Here is a 14758-nt window from a genome sequence, read left to right as displayed (position 1 = left end):
TCAAGCTTCCTGGAGCTCAGTTTTGAGGACAACAAAATCTCCCTGCTTGGCAATGAAAGAGCCCTACAATGTGTTATCTGTGCTTTTGCTTCCTTTCCCCTCCGACCTTCACACCCAGAACTGGGAGCTCCTTGCAGCCAAGTCTGCTTAGAGCAAGCGTTTTCTCAGCTTGAGAGCCAAGAAAAACCCCCGTGGATTATGGCCTGTTGCTGCATTTGTTGTCAAAAACGCACAGTGCATCAAAAATCACTAGAAGGGCAAGGGGCTGTTATTTATGACCCAGATTTATTGCTGTTCTCCTTCTCCAGGGCCCCTGGAATTCTCAAAATGCCCTGGCTTTAAGGCAAGCCCGTGAAACGCAGCTCCTCAAAGCCCGCATCCTGCCTCTTTACTTTCCCACTCCACCCAGCCCCCAGAAGCTCTCAGAGGTGTGGCATCCTCCTTTGCCTGCCAGCACGGAGATAAACCTCAACTCCTACGCCTTCCTAGAGAGAAAAACCTGATCATGGTGCAGAGGGTGTGCAGGTCCAGCTCCTGCAGCATCCCGAACCGATGGAAAGTTCATCTGTAAGAGGGGAAGAGGGAGGCACAAGAAGGTGAGAGACTTCAGGTGGGGCCACACAAGCAAGTCAAAACTCCCGAGGATCACCTTTGCTGTACAGGTACCCCAGCCCTTCTCTTGCTGTGTCTGAATCAGCTCCCAACAACTTCTTCAGCTGCAGGCACTGGGCTGACCCAAAGCCACAGCTCACACCCCATAGCGGGATCCCAACAGCTTTGCTCTGCCCGAGGTGGCTCCCATCCCACCCCCAATGTCACGGGGCTGCCGAAGCTTCTGGTGCAGCTCTGCATCTTGCAAGGGACTGTCAGCAATTTGCAGATTGCACGTCCTGGCCCTGTTTGTAAAACAGGGATGTTTATGTAACCCGGGAAAACGCCAAGCGCAGCAGGATTGTGAGGGAATACGCTTTCAGCTGCTGGAGTTGGTGGAGCTCTGACAACCCACGTCAGTGGAGAATCTGCCCTCAATACTAAAAGGCAACTTCCTATTTAATGAAAAACACCAAAGTCTGTGCAACGTAACATGTTCCTGTTCACAACAGATACAGCTGATGAGCAAGGCATTAAATCCAAATGGCCACTTCCAGCGCTTCCTGAGAGAGACCAGCTCCCCACAGAGAAAATTCTGCATCTCTGCTGGAAAACAAGGTTTGTGGGGGTTTTTTGTTGCTGCTGTTGTTTTTTAAAGAAGTTTTCTTCCAAGCCAGCAAAAGGACTGAAAACCAGCCTGGCTTTATTGTTTAAGTCCATGCAACACAAATGAGAGGGCTATGAAGGGGATATTTCTGATGGGTTACTTTAATGATGGATCTGACACAGCTGCTTAAAAAGTCTCACTAGTGAGCAACAGTCTGCCTCAGAAAGCAGCTTTACAGATATTGGCAGCCCTCGACACTAAGTCACTTTCCTAAAGAAAAATTCTTAAACCACCCAAAAGGCAATGAAGAGGCAAGTCAGCGACCTGGGAGCCAAGATCTAAAGCAATTGGAGGGAAAGAAGTGACAGTCACTGGGAGCCGAGGAGCTCAGACAGACAGAGGAGGGAACAGCAGAGGTACCTGGGCTTTGCCTGGAGGTGATGCCTCCAAACCTCATGCACCATCTTCGCCATCCTCACATGTATTACCACTATATATCCTACAGACACTGCTGACCTACATGTTTAATGTAATTCCTATTTACTGTTTAAGCAGAGAAGGAAGCATCGGAGACAGTTCAATTAACTCAAACAGCTTCTCCCAGATGGCCAGAGGCAATGAGGGAACAGTCCTGCTTCTGCCGGTCCTTCCCAGCTGTGTGGGACTGTGCATTGGCTCCTGAAGGGATGCAGGTATCGTCGTAGGTGGGAGAAGCAGCAACCTGAATGTCAACTCAAAACACAACATGAACTTCTGCTAAAGTTCAGACAACTTCTGCCCCCTAAAGCTATCCTTGGTTTTATACTGCCACACCCTCCGGATTTTAAGCCAGCAGCAGTGAAATATGACGGCAAAAGCTTACACTTTGGATACATTTGTATGTCAACAGCCAGGGCTTTTTATTTCATGGGAAAATCTGTCAGCAGAACGTCCTGAGCGCAACCAAGGTGCCTTTGAACAGTACGTCCAACACAGAACCGGATTTCCCATGATTTATGGTGTGCAATGCTTGCTGCTGCCAGGGCACAGAGGGGCTCCCACCAGAAACAGGGCACTGGCAGTCACTGAGACAACATGCAGCCTTATACAAAAAGGAGTTTATCAAAGAAAAGGGGTAAGTTGCTCAGTTTTGACGGCTGCTTAGTGCTGTATGATGAACCCTTCCAATGTGGAAAAACCGGGCCATGCTATCTGCCCATTGTTTAGATTCACAGAGGAATCTGCATCACTCCGTGGGTAACCAGAAGCAAAACAAACCTCCTCTTGCTATGCACGGGGTCTGGCAGATGAGCAAAACGGGTGAGCAGGCAAGCCTGAGCTTTACCAGAGACAGAGCGGGGTCCGGGTCTCTGCTGGCCTTCAAGAGGAAATGCCATACGAGCGAGAGGAGGGGGAGGAAGGCATCAAGCCAAGAAAGGGAGAACTCAGTCTGAGTCCCCACCCCTGCTGCTGCAAAGCCCTCCCCATACCCCTCCTTCTGCCTCTCAGATTTTTTTCTCCAAAATACTCCATCTTTTCTTTCCCCAGGTCCACAGCACTCCCATCCACACAGTTGCCTCGCAGCCCTTCAGCCCCTACAAATAAACCACCTCTGCATCACCCACTGGTGCACATCCACTTCCTCCGCCCCTCGGTCCCCTGCAACGCTGGTTGTCACCTTCTTGCCTTGGTACAGGGCAAGATTAAGTTTCCTCTCCAGTTGCAGACAAAGGGTTCACTCTCTGAGTAGCCTCAAGACAGTGAGGGTGCTATGGAGCAGCAAGAAAAGTGAGTAGAGGACTCCAGAGGTGGGTCTTTACCAATCTGGGCATCAACTATGAGCTAAAAGGCCAGTCTTAGCACTCCAGCCTCTGTACAGCCCTGGGTGCACGTGCGTGTCTGCGCCAAGCAAAGACCAATGCCCTGACATATCTCTTCCCATTTCATTTTGGAGCAAGGCTGGGAGCAGGCATCCAAACCACATACCTCAGCCAACATTGAGGGTGTTACTCAGGATCCAGCAACATCCCCCATGTTCTCACAGCACCACCAGTGAATAGCCCGAGTACAGAGCCCAGCACCCCCCGTAACACTAGTCTGCTGGAAAAAACTGATGAGCAAGGGGAAGAGCACCCTGGAGCACAACCTGCACTTAAGGAAGCCACTCCAGTGGGTGTCCCAGGGGGTGAAGATGTACATGAAGAGGAACCCAGAACAGCGTTTCTGGATGGAAACGCTGCCTACGGCACTTAGCTCTTGCTGCGCAGGAGAGCGGGGAGGGAAGGGTTTCCTGGTTCGTGGCCAACACTGCTGTTCCTCCTATGGAGGATATGCCTTCCCCAGGGTGTGTTTCAACTGAGAGCACGAGACACACAATTTCCACAGTTCACTTTCCCTCTCCACCCACTGGGAATTTTTAAAATTTTCTGGAAAAAAAAACCACCTCAAAACACAACCAACCAACTGCTCACCAACCATAGCAGTTTCCAATAGGTCCCCCTTCCCTAAAGAGCAGCTTTCAATACGGATGTCAAACAGCCCTTTTTAGGCAGCTGAAGTTGGGTTTGATCAGTTCTCCACTCGAGAGGAAAGAAATGGTAAATATTTTAGGTGCTGAAGACCACCCCTTCCTGGCCCAACAGTTCATCTGCTCTCAAGTTTGCCTGCTTTGCCTCTATCCTGATAAATCAGTGAACACTTACATAAACACAAGCCCTTCTGGTAAACATTTCTGGAGTGGCAGCTCCAGCCTTGTCGCTCCAAGTCCCATAGACCTCACGGAGCCAAGAGAAGCCACAGGGGAGAAGGAAAGCAATAAAGCCAAACTGCTAAATGCTTCAGGCTTGGTGAGGGGGAATCAGGGGGACAAATTGGGGGAAATGGCAGGCCCATACCAGAAGAAGATCATCATCTCTAGGAGGAGAGGTGACAACGTTTAATGATGCCAGCTGAAGGTCACCAGCAGAAGAAAGCAGGGAAGGACAAATGGGTTTATGTGCCCTTCCATCTCCTCGTGAAAGGAGGAGAGTCAGATGGTTCTTGCTGATGAGCAGAGCAGGAAAGAACACATTAACTGGTGTTCGGTAGTGCTCTAGCTGTGAACATGGCACCAGCCGGTGATTGTACACTGCTCAGTGCCAGAGTCCCTCTGGAGGAAGCTCTGCCTGCACTTACTGTGCCTGCAGTGATGGAGGGACAGACATCACGGCCCTGAAATAAGTGCCATATTCTTGCTCTTCGGCCCATGCTCCCCAGCAGAGGTGGATTCAACGAGAACGATTTGTGTCTCCAGCCTGATGTTCAGCTACGCCCCAGCCCCACATCTCAGATTAGCACCAGCCGTTGCCTCCACCCCGTAGGGAGCCTCATCCCAGCCCTGCACAGGGGTGCTGGCATCTCAAAGGGGTCAAGTTCCCAGCTTTATCATGACAGATCCCTTGCAGCTGTCTAACAGAGGATCCTGAAGTACCTATGAAAAGCGGAAAGTGTCTACCTCATTTTCCATATAGGAAGTTAGAGCACACGTGTTAAATGATTTATGCAAGGATACAGAGAGATTTAGCAGGAAAAGGGCTCCAACAGCCCAGCTTATAATTGCCACAAGATCATTCCCTCCCTGTGCAGCTTAAATCCCGACTCGCTGTTAAAAAAGCAGCTGTGCCAAAAAGCGGGGCCGTTTAGGAGAGGGGCACCCAGATGCTTTCAGCAACGTAGTGAGAAATTTCTCTCTCTTTTCGCCGATTAAGGTCCCTCTATCTATACCGGTAGCGGAATTGACTCCCCTCTGCTCTAACCCTCAGCGGTTGTCGCCCTCCTCACAGCCGCACACAACCGCAGCCCCTCGCCTGCTCTTGGAGGTGAAACTCCAGCCGGCGGCTGGCGGCCGCGGGGGGCTCCCGGGGGGCTCCCGGGGGACCCGCAACCGCCGGGGCAGGGGCTGAGCGATCGGGCAGAGGTTGGGAGCAGGGACTCGGGCAGAGGGGGGCCGGCAGCCCCGCAGCCCCCCTACCCCCCGCCCCAGAGGCTCCGCTCCGCCCCGGCAGCCGGCCGGGGAGCGCACACCGCCACCTAACGGCACCGGCCCAGCCCCGGCCGCCCCCAGCCCCCCCGGAGCCGGGGCTCGGTAGGGCAAGAGGCAGCACCCAGCGCACCCCCCTTGCCCGGGGTGGGTGCCGGAGGAGAGCCCCCTCCCTGCAGCAAGGTGCGCATCCCAGCATCGCCGCTTCCCGGGGCTGCGCATCCCTGCCCCGTCCTCGGGCATGGGGGTCCCACGAGCTGTCGGCACCCAGGTCCCCCCTGCCTGGCCCAGGGGCACCCGGTTCCCAGCCCTGACGCACCCCTTGGGATGGGGATGAGTCACTGGGAGCGAGAGACTCGTGAGTCAAAGAGATGCAAGACTGAAGCCTCTGTGGATGATGGTGTTCCACCCTTAGCCCACTGGAAACCAGTGGCTGAGATTGCTGGGATAGGGCTGCTGATAACCTCACTTCAAATGCAGGATGACCCCCTCTGGGGTCTTGCAAAGTCAGGCCAAGGACCTCAGCCATCTGACCCCAGCAGGTACATAGTAAGTATACCTGCCTCTAAGTACAGGCATCCAGGTAGTTAGTGAAGCCAACCAAGATGCTTCTTACACAGGGATCCCCTCCATATACGTGCTAAAAAAACAAGCAAGGAGTTTCTGGAGTGCTTTTTACAAAGTATAGATTTGCAAAGGCCAGCTGAAGCAGTTAAAAAAGCCTCTTCTCTCTCCTTCACAGGCAGTGTAGTCAAGGAAACGGGGCTCTGGACTGAGAAGAGGGAGATCTGACACTGATCTGCTTGCACAGCCCCAGGCAATTCACTGTCTGTACAAAGTCATCAGGACCTTGTCTCCAGGTACACTCACAGCAGTCATCACCCAAGAACTCTGACCAGCACAGCACTGTCACAGCAACACCAGTAACAGAGCGGTCCACACGAAACATCCCTGGGCAGCAGAAAGCACCACCGTGGTCTGGGACGAGCCTCCCAAGCCAGGATTCCCACCAGGTCAGGCAGCAACGTACCAGCAGTACAATGCTCTGTATTTCCAGCACTGCTTAGATGAGATGATCTTGAAAGCTCTTTGCCTATAGAGGGTAGAACCAGGGACCAGCTGGTACAACATTTCGGGGACGAGTCAGCACCAGGTGCTTCAGAGGAAGGTACAGAGATAGGCCCTCACACAGGACCAGGCTGTTCACCTGATCTCAAACGGGGACCTGCCCAAACCTCAGAGATGACCAAGCAAACGCGTCAGAGACAGTGAAACAGAGGGAGCCCATGACTTGCTGCACCTCACACAAGTCAGTGGCACAGGGACAAAATCCCAGACCCAGGCACTGAAAGCAGCCTTAACCACACCACTGTGCAGCTCTGCCCAACACGGCTGCTCTCACCAGTCCGACAGTAAAGCAGAAACAGGCCCTGGGCTCAAAGCCTGCATCCAAGTCCTGGATCCAGGCTTCCCAACCTGCAGTTTTCACACCACTCGACTCCCCAGGAGCTGCCTTCCAGCTTCCTAGGCGTCCCTCAAAGCAAGCATCCCTGCCAAGCATTCAGGACTTTAACGCTTTCTATTTGTCCCCCTAAACCACCCAGATGGACTCAAACACACATTTCCCTTGATGAAGGCTCTGGCTTCATCAGAGATGCTCAGCCACTGGGAGTCCCTCCATCATGCGTATGCTGGGCAGGCCTGGTGCTCCCTGCCACTGCAAGGGATCAGGCACTCAGGAAACACCCAGCACCTACCAAGCACATGTCCCCAGCCCCTGAATCCCCCCTATCAGCATCCCTCCTCATCAGCAAGTCCTTGGCTACACCACCAGGGCCCCTGCCCCGGCACCACAACTAGGAACTTGAAGCATGTAGCCCTGGAAAGAAAAAGCATCTGAAACTAATAAAAAAAGGCATGTCCTGCGCTCATTGGGAAGGAAAGGAGAGAGCTTTGCATGCAGGCAAGCAGCGCCAGCCGGCAGAGGATGGGCTGCCAGCAAGAGGGTGCCTCAGGCATATACAGATGCTGCCCCAGGTTGGGAAGTCATGGAGGGAGAGTCCAGCATCAGGGGGGGGAGGCAGGGAGAGAATAATTTCTGAATATATGGACCAATACCTCCATTAGCAGCCACACCAGAGTGCCCACACCTCTATACCTTGACCCCACTTCTCCAAACCCAATAGGATTTTGAAGAATCAACATTTCAGACAACAAAATAAGCAAAATATAAGTATTTCTCTGCTCCGGTGCACCAGAGATCAAACTTAGTTGTCGTGATGACACGGTTTATTTTTCCAGGTTACACAGCCAGGAGTGAAATGCAAACAAACCTCTATCTCCACAGCCTCAAGCTACAACCTTTCTGCCAGTTTGTGGTCAAAGCTGCAACCTGGAGATGTTGCAGAGCTAATGGCAAGCTCCCCCACAAATCCTGCATCCAAGCAATCATGCTTATCGCTCCCCAAATTAGTTTCACTGGAAACCAGAAATTGCTCCAAGAACAACTGCTTTAGTTTGTAAGGTATCTGGTAATGATGTAATCACAAAATTAATTAATACAGACCTGTTTATGTAGCACCAGCTTCACATGGACATGGACTCAGCCCAGGGGAAAAAGAATTTAAAAAAAAAAAAAATCTTCATTTTGATATGAGAAAGATTTTTTTACAGTGAGAACAATCAATCACTGGAACAAACTCCCCAGAGACATGGTAGAGTCCCCATCTGGAGGTTTTCAAGATGTGATTGGACATGGTGTTAGATAATCTCACCTAGGCTCCCTTTCCCACAAAAGGCTGGACCGGGTGAACTTTTGAGGTCCCTTCCAACCTGGGCTGTTCTACAATTGTATGAAAAAAATGCACTTCCAGGTTTATTGCATGATTATTGCTTGTAAAACTAATGCATTTTATTCACCTGTAAAATCATGCCCATTCTCCCCCAAGCCACAAACCAGAGCTGTTTATAAGTCTCTAACAATGCTCCTGGCATCAGCATCGCATCGCTCTTGCGAGCGTTACACTGAAGGGCTATTTCACTTCGCCTGCCACTCACACAGCAGCTCCATCCAGCAGCAAGGGCTCGGTGTATTCCTGCACTGGGGATGCAGTACCTGGCTGCTAGCACAGGGCAAATAAATGTAACAACAGCAGCCTGAAGTGCTAGAGGAGAGGCAGAGAGGGTGCTGTATCCCACTCAGAGACGACCACGGGGAAATTGATTTTCCATGTTGGTACTTAGGAAGGAAGTTGCCCTTGCAAACAGAAGCCGTTGGGAAGAAGCAGTGGGCATAGCCCAAGAAACTCAGTGTAAGGGGGTCGTTGTCCATAGATACTGGTTAAGCACGTATGTAAAGGGTGCTGTCTCCATCAGCTTTGCAGAGTAGCCACCAAGCACTAGTAGTCTGGGTGGAACAGCTTCAGATGCTGCGCACACAGCTGGTTTAGACGCTCACAACTCCCTTTGCTGCAGCGTCAGAACAGCTTCGAGTTTCCAGCCACACTTCTTACCCACACAGGTGAGCACTGCTGTGATCCCCCCTTCACCTATGGAGAGCTTCAGCACAGAAACCCAAACTCCAGATCCTTACCCTTTCTCAGGCACAAGACTGCTTCTCAAATGGGACTCGCAGCCCATCAGGAGCTTCCCTAGTGCCCATGCAATGCCAGGGTCCAGCCGCAGCGCCCGGAGCCTGACTACAGCGCTCTTAGCACAAGGCATCACTGCTCTCTAAGAAATTATTCTGTCCATTAGTTACAGCCGCAAGTACCACATGGAGAAGCCAACAGGACATAGATATTGTGCTTCTGAGATCATTAAGGCAACAGAAGACATGTGTTGACCCAGACATACTTCCCTAACTACGTACTTGCTCCTACTCAGCATTATGGTATGCTGGACCTTGGAAGCACCCTGACTTGCATGAGAAACGTCCTCCCTCACCCCAGAAGCATGGGAATTGCTCTGCTGGGAGGCCACAACTCATCCAGCAAAGCACAAAGCAGAGGGCAGGCAGCAAAGAAGCTCCTGCCCCAGGGTTCACCAAGTTCAACGGAGCACTGCTGAGAAGCATTACCTGTGCTGCCAGGCAAGAGCTGAGTTGTGCCCCACAACGAGAGTGTATTTCATGGAGATGAGCAGAAATTCCAGCAGATTTAAGAGCAGACATGAGGAAATGGATAATGCTTCATACCTTGACGTGCCTCAGACAACTGTGGGAACACATCCACTGGCCAGGCAGGAGCACGCAGCCAAGAGCAGGCTGGGAGCAGCATGGAGCATGCTGTGAACACAACCATTTGCAGAGGCAACTCCACAGCCTCAAGAAACCCAAACCCTTCCCTGAGAAAGGGCCTGCATGGACATACTATTAAACGAGCCAAAACCCACAATCGCAACAGGTTACTACAGAACATCTAGAATGAAGGCAAATGCTTGAACAAGAAACTGGTTAAAAAAAGCTGCAGGTAGTCTTTACAGTGCATAGCAGGCAAGCCCACAGCCTTGGGGAACACTGCAGCCAACTGCAGGGGTCAGCACCAGGCAGGGACACAAGCAGTGGGACACTGGCAGCAGAAGAGAGGGCTAAGGACAGACCAACAGCCACCAGCAAAGGCAGGACAGGCAGGAAGGAGTCCCTGGGCTGCCAGGGCTGGATGAGTGCAGTGGGATCTAACAGGGGGTAGAATCACCCAGACTGGAAATGCCTGATCTGGTGTCCCATGCATGTGATGTGCTACAAGGTGGAGGAAAAAACAAAAAAAGTCTGGTAAAAGAAGTTGTGTAGGTGTGAGAAGACCACTAAAAAGAAACATCAGGCTTTTGCCTGCCATTTCCTACGAATAACAGGGACACCAAGAAACCTAAGACAGAAGAGGTATCCAGAGTGATCAGAAGCAACCCCAACCCCCTCTGCGCTGCCACACACATTTTAAAGAATAACTTCTATTAAAAAAAAGAAAAGAAAACAAAAAAAGCACATTCCCTCCCAACAACCCTACACACCTCCAGCATTCACATACAGGGTCACTACTCTCCTGCTGCTCAGTCCAGGCAGGTGGTGCTTCCCAGGCGGCTCTGAGGACTACGGAAGATGCTCTGTCTTGCTGCATTTAGTCCAAGAGCTGCTGCCTGCACAGCCTCTGCAAGCCACATGCTGCAAACAGAGGCTGGCTCCTTACTGCTCAGATCATTTAGGTGCATAGTACGTATAAAATCATGCTAAACTCTGTACAAATACACATGCACAAACATACCCATAGGGGATATATCAACTGAAAGATTTAAAATGATCACCAATGGGTTAACAAACAGTTCATCCTTGTTTCAGAGTTCAGCAGATGGCATGCACCTACAGCACTCCCAGCTGCCTGCTGCTGGGCCCTGCCTAACACACACCACTCATTGCAGTCAGGTGTTAACAACCATTACTTGTTAACTCTTAAAAGGAGTTTTCACATTGCAATTTCAAAGGTGACATTAATAATTTACCTGGGAGATTAGACGACTTTCCTATCACAGCTGCATTCATCCTGTCACCCCCATCATCACAATAAGCAAAACCCCACTGTTTGGGGTGCTGCAGGCCCTTCCCTTTCTTTTAAGGGGTAATAGGCCCCATGGCATTAACAATTAAGGCTTTGTAGAAAGATCTGGACTCGTCAAAAGAGCCATCTACTAGGGAAAGAGAGGAGAGCCATCTCCAGGCCACTGCCACCAAAGCAATCTGGCAAAGCAGAGAGAAAGGGCAGATGGGAGGAACACAGTGGCCCCAGAGCACAGCTCCCCAGCCCTGAAATTGTCAGAGAGGGATGCCTGGAAACAAATTAGTTTAGAGGTAAGGCTTTTCATGCAGTATTAGCTTGTGGAAATGTGAGAGAGATGCTTTAACCAGATTAAAGGGGCTAGCAGGTTGTAGGAGATTGTGTTTCTTATGCTGGCACCCACAGGCACCACCTCAGGCTGGTACCTTGTTACAGAGACCGAGGAAGACCCTTGCTGCCCCAGAGCTAGCAATGAATCAGCTGCAGACCTACAGCATCACCTCGCACCTTCAATGCCTTCCCCTGAAGCACCAGATGCTTGTGACCCTCAGACGTGGGATCCTGGATCAGGGACATTGCACCGCTGTGTGTGAGAAAGCCTGAGCTCTCCCTGGGCAGAGACCCCATGGGATATGCTGAGCTCCAGCTGCTGTGGGAAAACAGCCCTCAAAGAGACCAGGCTCAATTCCCACCCGCCCTGGGGTGCCCTCGCCCCATCCGGCAGCCCCACACTCAGCTCGGGAGTCAGCTATTCCCACCCGCAGCAGAGTATTAATTAAAAGCATGTTTAGGGCCAGAACAGTGACTGAGATGTGGCCCCCAGCGCTGCACGGATCTGCTTTCATCTGAGTCATCTTTCGGTTAGTCACCAAAGCCAGGGTCCCGGCCGTCCTGCTGCCCGCACGGCCGTGGCTGGGGGGAGCCCGGGGCAGGCTGAGCTCTGCTCCCTGCTCCTCTCCTCCGCCAGCACGGCGGTGCCAGAGCCCGTGGCCCCACGAGACCCTCGGAGCACCTCAGCTGGCACAGCCCGCTCACGTGCCAGCAGCAGCAGCAGCACCAGTGTGAGCCGAGCAGCTCGCCCTGCGAATCCATGCTGCGCCACGGACCTGGGAGCCAACAGTGTGATCTCATGATATTGTCACCTTTGTGCCCAGAATCTCCTTGAGCACAGCTTTCCCGTTTTCCTCTGACACTGCCCCAGCTGAGCAGCTTTCCCTGCCTGCGCCGACCCCTCCAAGCAGCCACCTGCGGAGAAGACCCAAGACCAGCCCTTTGGCCCATCTGTTCCCCCATCCCATATTTCACGCAGGAGCCACATCAGAAGCACCACCGAGGTGGCCTGCACGGCTTCGGGGTTCCACGCAGCACACAACCCACTCATGCTTGAGCGAGAGCAGAGCAGCCACGTTCCTCATCCCGCACCAAGCCCCCTGGCACAACCGCCTTGGGGAGAAGGCGCACGCCACGCTCACTTACGCCTGGCCCAGGCCACCGAGCACACTCGCGTGCCCTGCCTGCTGCCTGCCTCCCTGCCCTCAGCTCCGCCGCATCTGAACCACCCACAGAAAACAGTTCCAGCAGAGGACTGTACCAGAAACAAGTACACACTTTGACATCAGTGTTTTGCAGCTCCCAGGAGTTAGCAAGACCTCTTGCATCTTTGCACAAAGACACTAGCCCAGGGTCTTCCTGCCCATGGGGTCACTGGGTGCTGTGCGCCCCAGGTGACAACCAGCCTGGGCAGGGGGGGTCTATGCTCCTTGCAGCAGCTGAACACGATGGGCAGTTCAAAAGCTGAGAGAAACCAACTTTTGAGGCTCTTCCGGAACAAAGAGCCCCGGATCACATCACTAGGGAATCCCCTTTCTCACCAGCAACCCTTTGCAGAGCCCCTCACCACCTCTGCATGGAAGAAGAGGACCCAGCGCTGCACAGAGGACGTAACAGGAGATGCGAAAGGCCAAACCACAGTGGGACCGAACTGCCTCTGCGACCCCCTCCTCTCCCCCATGTCCCTGCCTCGCAGAGGCCTGCACACAGCAGCAGAGGCTGCCCAGCCCAAAGCCCTGGGCTGCTGAAACACCCACCAGGCTCTGAGTTAGGAGCAGCTCTCAGGAATGCTTTGAAGTGGCTCAAACCAGAGGAGAAAGCACGAGCAAGAGAGACCGAGAGAGGGATGAGAAGGTGCCATCCACACTCTCCAGAGGCGGTGGGGAGCGGAGGATGCTCCTGCAGGTAAGTCCTCGTCCAGGGGCACTGGGTGCTCTCAGCACGTCCCCAGATGGGGCCCAGCAGGTCTGGTACAGGCCAGCCATGGGAGCAGCTTTCTCTGGCCACAGTTTCGCTCCACCCTGGCTTGAGCGTTTCCTCTCATCCCTGCGGTTTCCCTCCCAGCACCGATGCCCAGCAGCCAGCTGGGAACGCCCAGAAGAAGAGGCCTCGTGCCTCCCTGGGGCTGCTGTGCCGGAGGAGGTCAAGCCGCGCCATGCCATGGCTTTGGAAGGAGGGAGACCCACCGTTGGGCTGCAGCACACCGGGTCTGCTAATTTTGGCAGACACGCCCCTCCCTTGCTTTCCCTCTTTGATCCTTTGGTCCACGCATGCAGAGAGCAACCCTCATGGGTGATGCCACCCCGCCTGTCCCCTCTTCACAGCCATCCCAGAAGTGGCTCGCTGCAACACTGCTCCCCAACTGCTCAATGCACCCAGGAGCGGTTTTTGGAACCACTCAGACGCACACCATTAGGCAGGATTTACAGGGAGTTGGGGAATTAAATGGAGTTACTCATTCCTCCGCTTACCCCCTCCATCCTCCCCCTCCCACCCAAGGCCAGCAAGGTGAAGCACATGCCAGGTCACCGGCCACCAGCTCTGGCATTGCAGAGGGAACGGCCGCGGGACACGCAGGCAGCTCCTGCCTGGCCAGGCAGGCAGGATGGGAGGGCAAAAGCCGGGGGAAGATACTTTGGCAAGCAGGGAAAGCCCAACCACAACACACACACACACACACTCAGGAGCCAACCTTCAGAGCAGAAACGCGTCTCCATGCCAAGAGCTCGGCTATTTTCCTCCCTCTTCCCGGCTCGCAGCTCTGAGCTAACAGGCTCAGCATTCATCCCCCCGCGCCGTGCGGCACATGGGAGCAGAGGGCGGGGGGGAAAGAGACTCAAATCAAATCCAGACCTAGAAAGCAGTTTCTTTTTCCCCCCTCACTTCCCCCCTCCCCAGCTTCTGCTGAAACCACCTTCTGTCTAGAGGGCTCAGGAGGATGGGGAAAAAAAAAAAAAAAAGAAAAAAAAAAGACAGACATAGAGAAAGGAAGCATTGCAAAAAAAAAAAAGGAAATAAATAAAGGAATCTGCTGAAATCCACCCACAGTGTGGCTGTTTTTTTCTCAAAGTGCAGAAGCTGCTGGAAAGGTAGGAGGGCAGAGGCAGAATATAACATATTAAAAGATCAATAGCCTACCTGAAATCCGGTCCCTCTCCATTACTACAGGATATATTTAGCATCCGCGTGTCACGGCCGTCCCTTTTTTCGGTGGTGTCCCCTTCTTTCCCCCACTCTCCCTCCCTCCTTGCCTTGCCGCCTCCTCCTCCTCTTCCAAAAAAAGCTCTTTGTCTGGTCTAATTTCTTCAATCTGTTGCAATCACGAATGCATCCAAATTACCACATTTCCATGTGCTGATCATATGTTTGTGCTCCAAACTGAAGTAGCTTTGTCTTTTTGAAATGAAAAGGAAGAGTAAGAGAGGAAGAGAAAGGGAGAAGAAAAAAGAAAAAGGGGGTGCATGACCCAAAAAATCCCGTAACTCCCTGAAATACTCCACCAGGCGCAGGAAAACTGGAAATCCCGAGTCCTCTGTAAAACAGTCTTAAAGCTACAGCATGCGAGTGTCCAGGGGAACGCTCCAGCCTCCACAGCTCCCTCTTAATATCCACCAGGAGATGCTTAAGGAACTTGGCTCCTCGCAATAACAGCGCAAACAACTCATCCAGCTTCTCAAATCTCTCCCT

General features: G+C 52.7%; 1 protein-coding gene across 1 annotated transcript in view; it reads right to left on the bottom strand.

Moving 5' to 3' along the window:
* The window catches only part of SEPTIN9 (septin 9), a 101892-nt gene extending 88035 nt beyond the window's left edge, over positions 1–13857 (bottom strand). The window contains exon 1 of the mRNA XM_086473867.1: positions 13764–13857. Coding sequence (XP_086329993.1) covers positions 13764–13857 — 94 coding nt within the window. The remainder of the gene's footprint in view (positions 1–13763) is intronic.
* Positions 13858–14758: the final 901 nt, after the last annotated feature.

The sequence above is a fragment of the Leptosomus discolor genome, chromosome 15, assembly GCF_034619465.1.
Source record: "Leptosomus discolor isolate bLepDis1 chromosome 15, bLepDis1.hap2, whole genome shotgun sequence".
NCBI lineage: Eukaryota > Metazoa > Chordata > Aves > Leptosomiformes > Leptosomidae > Leptosomus > Leptosomus discolor.
This window is presented reverse-complemented; position numbering and strand designations above follow the sequence as displayed.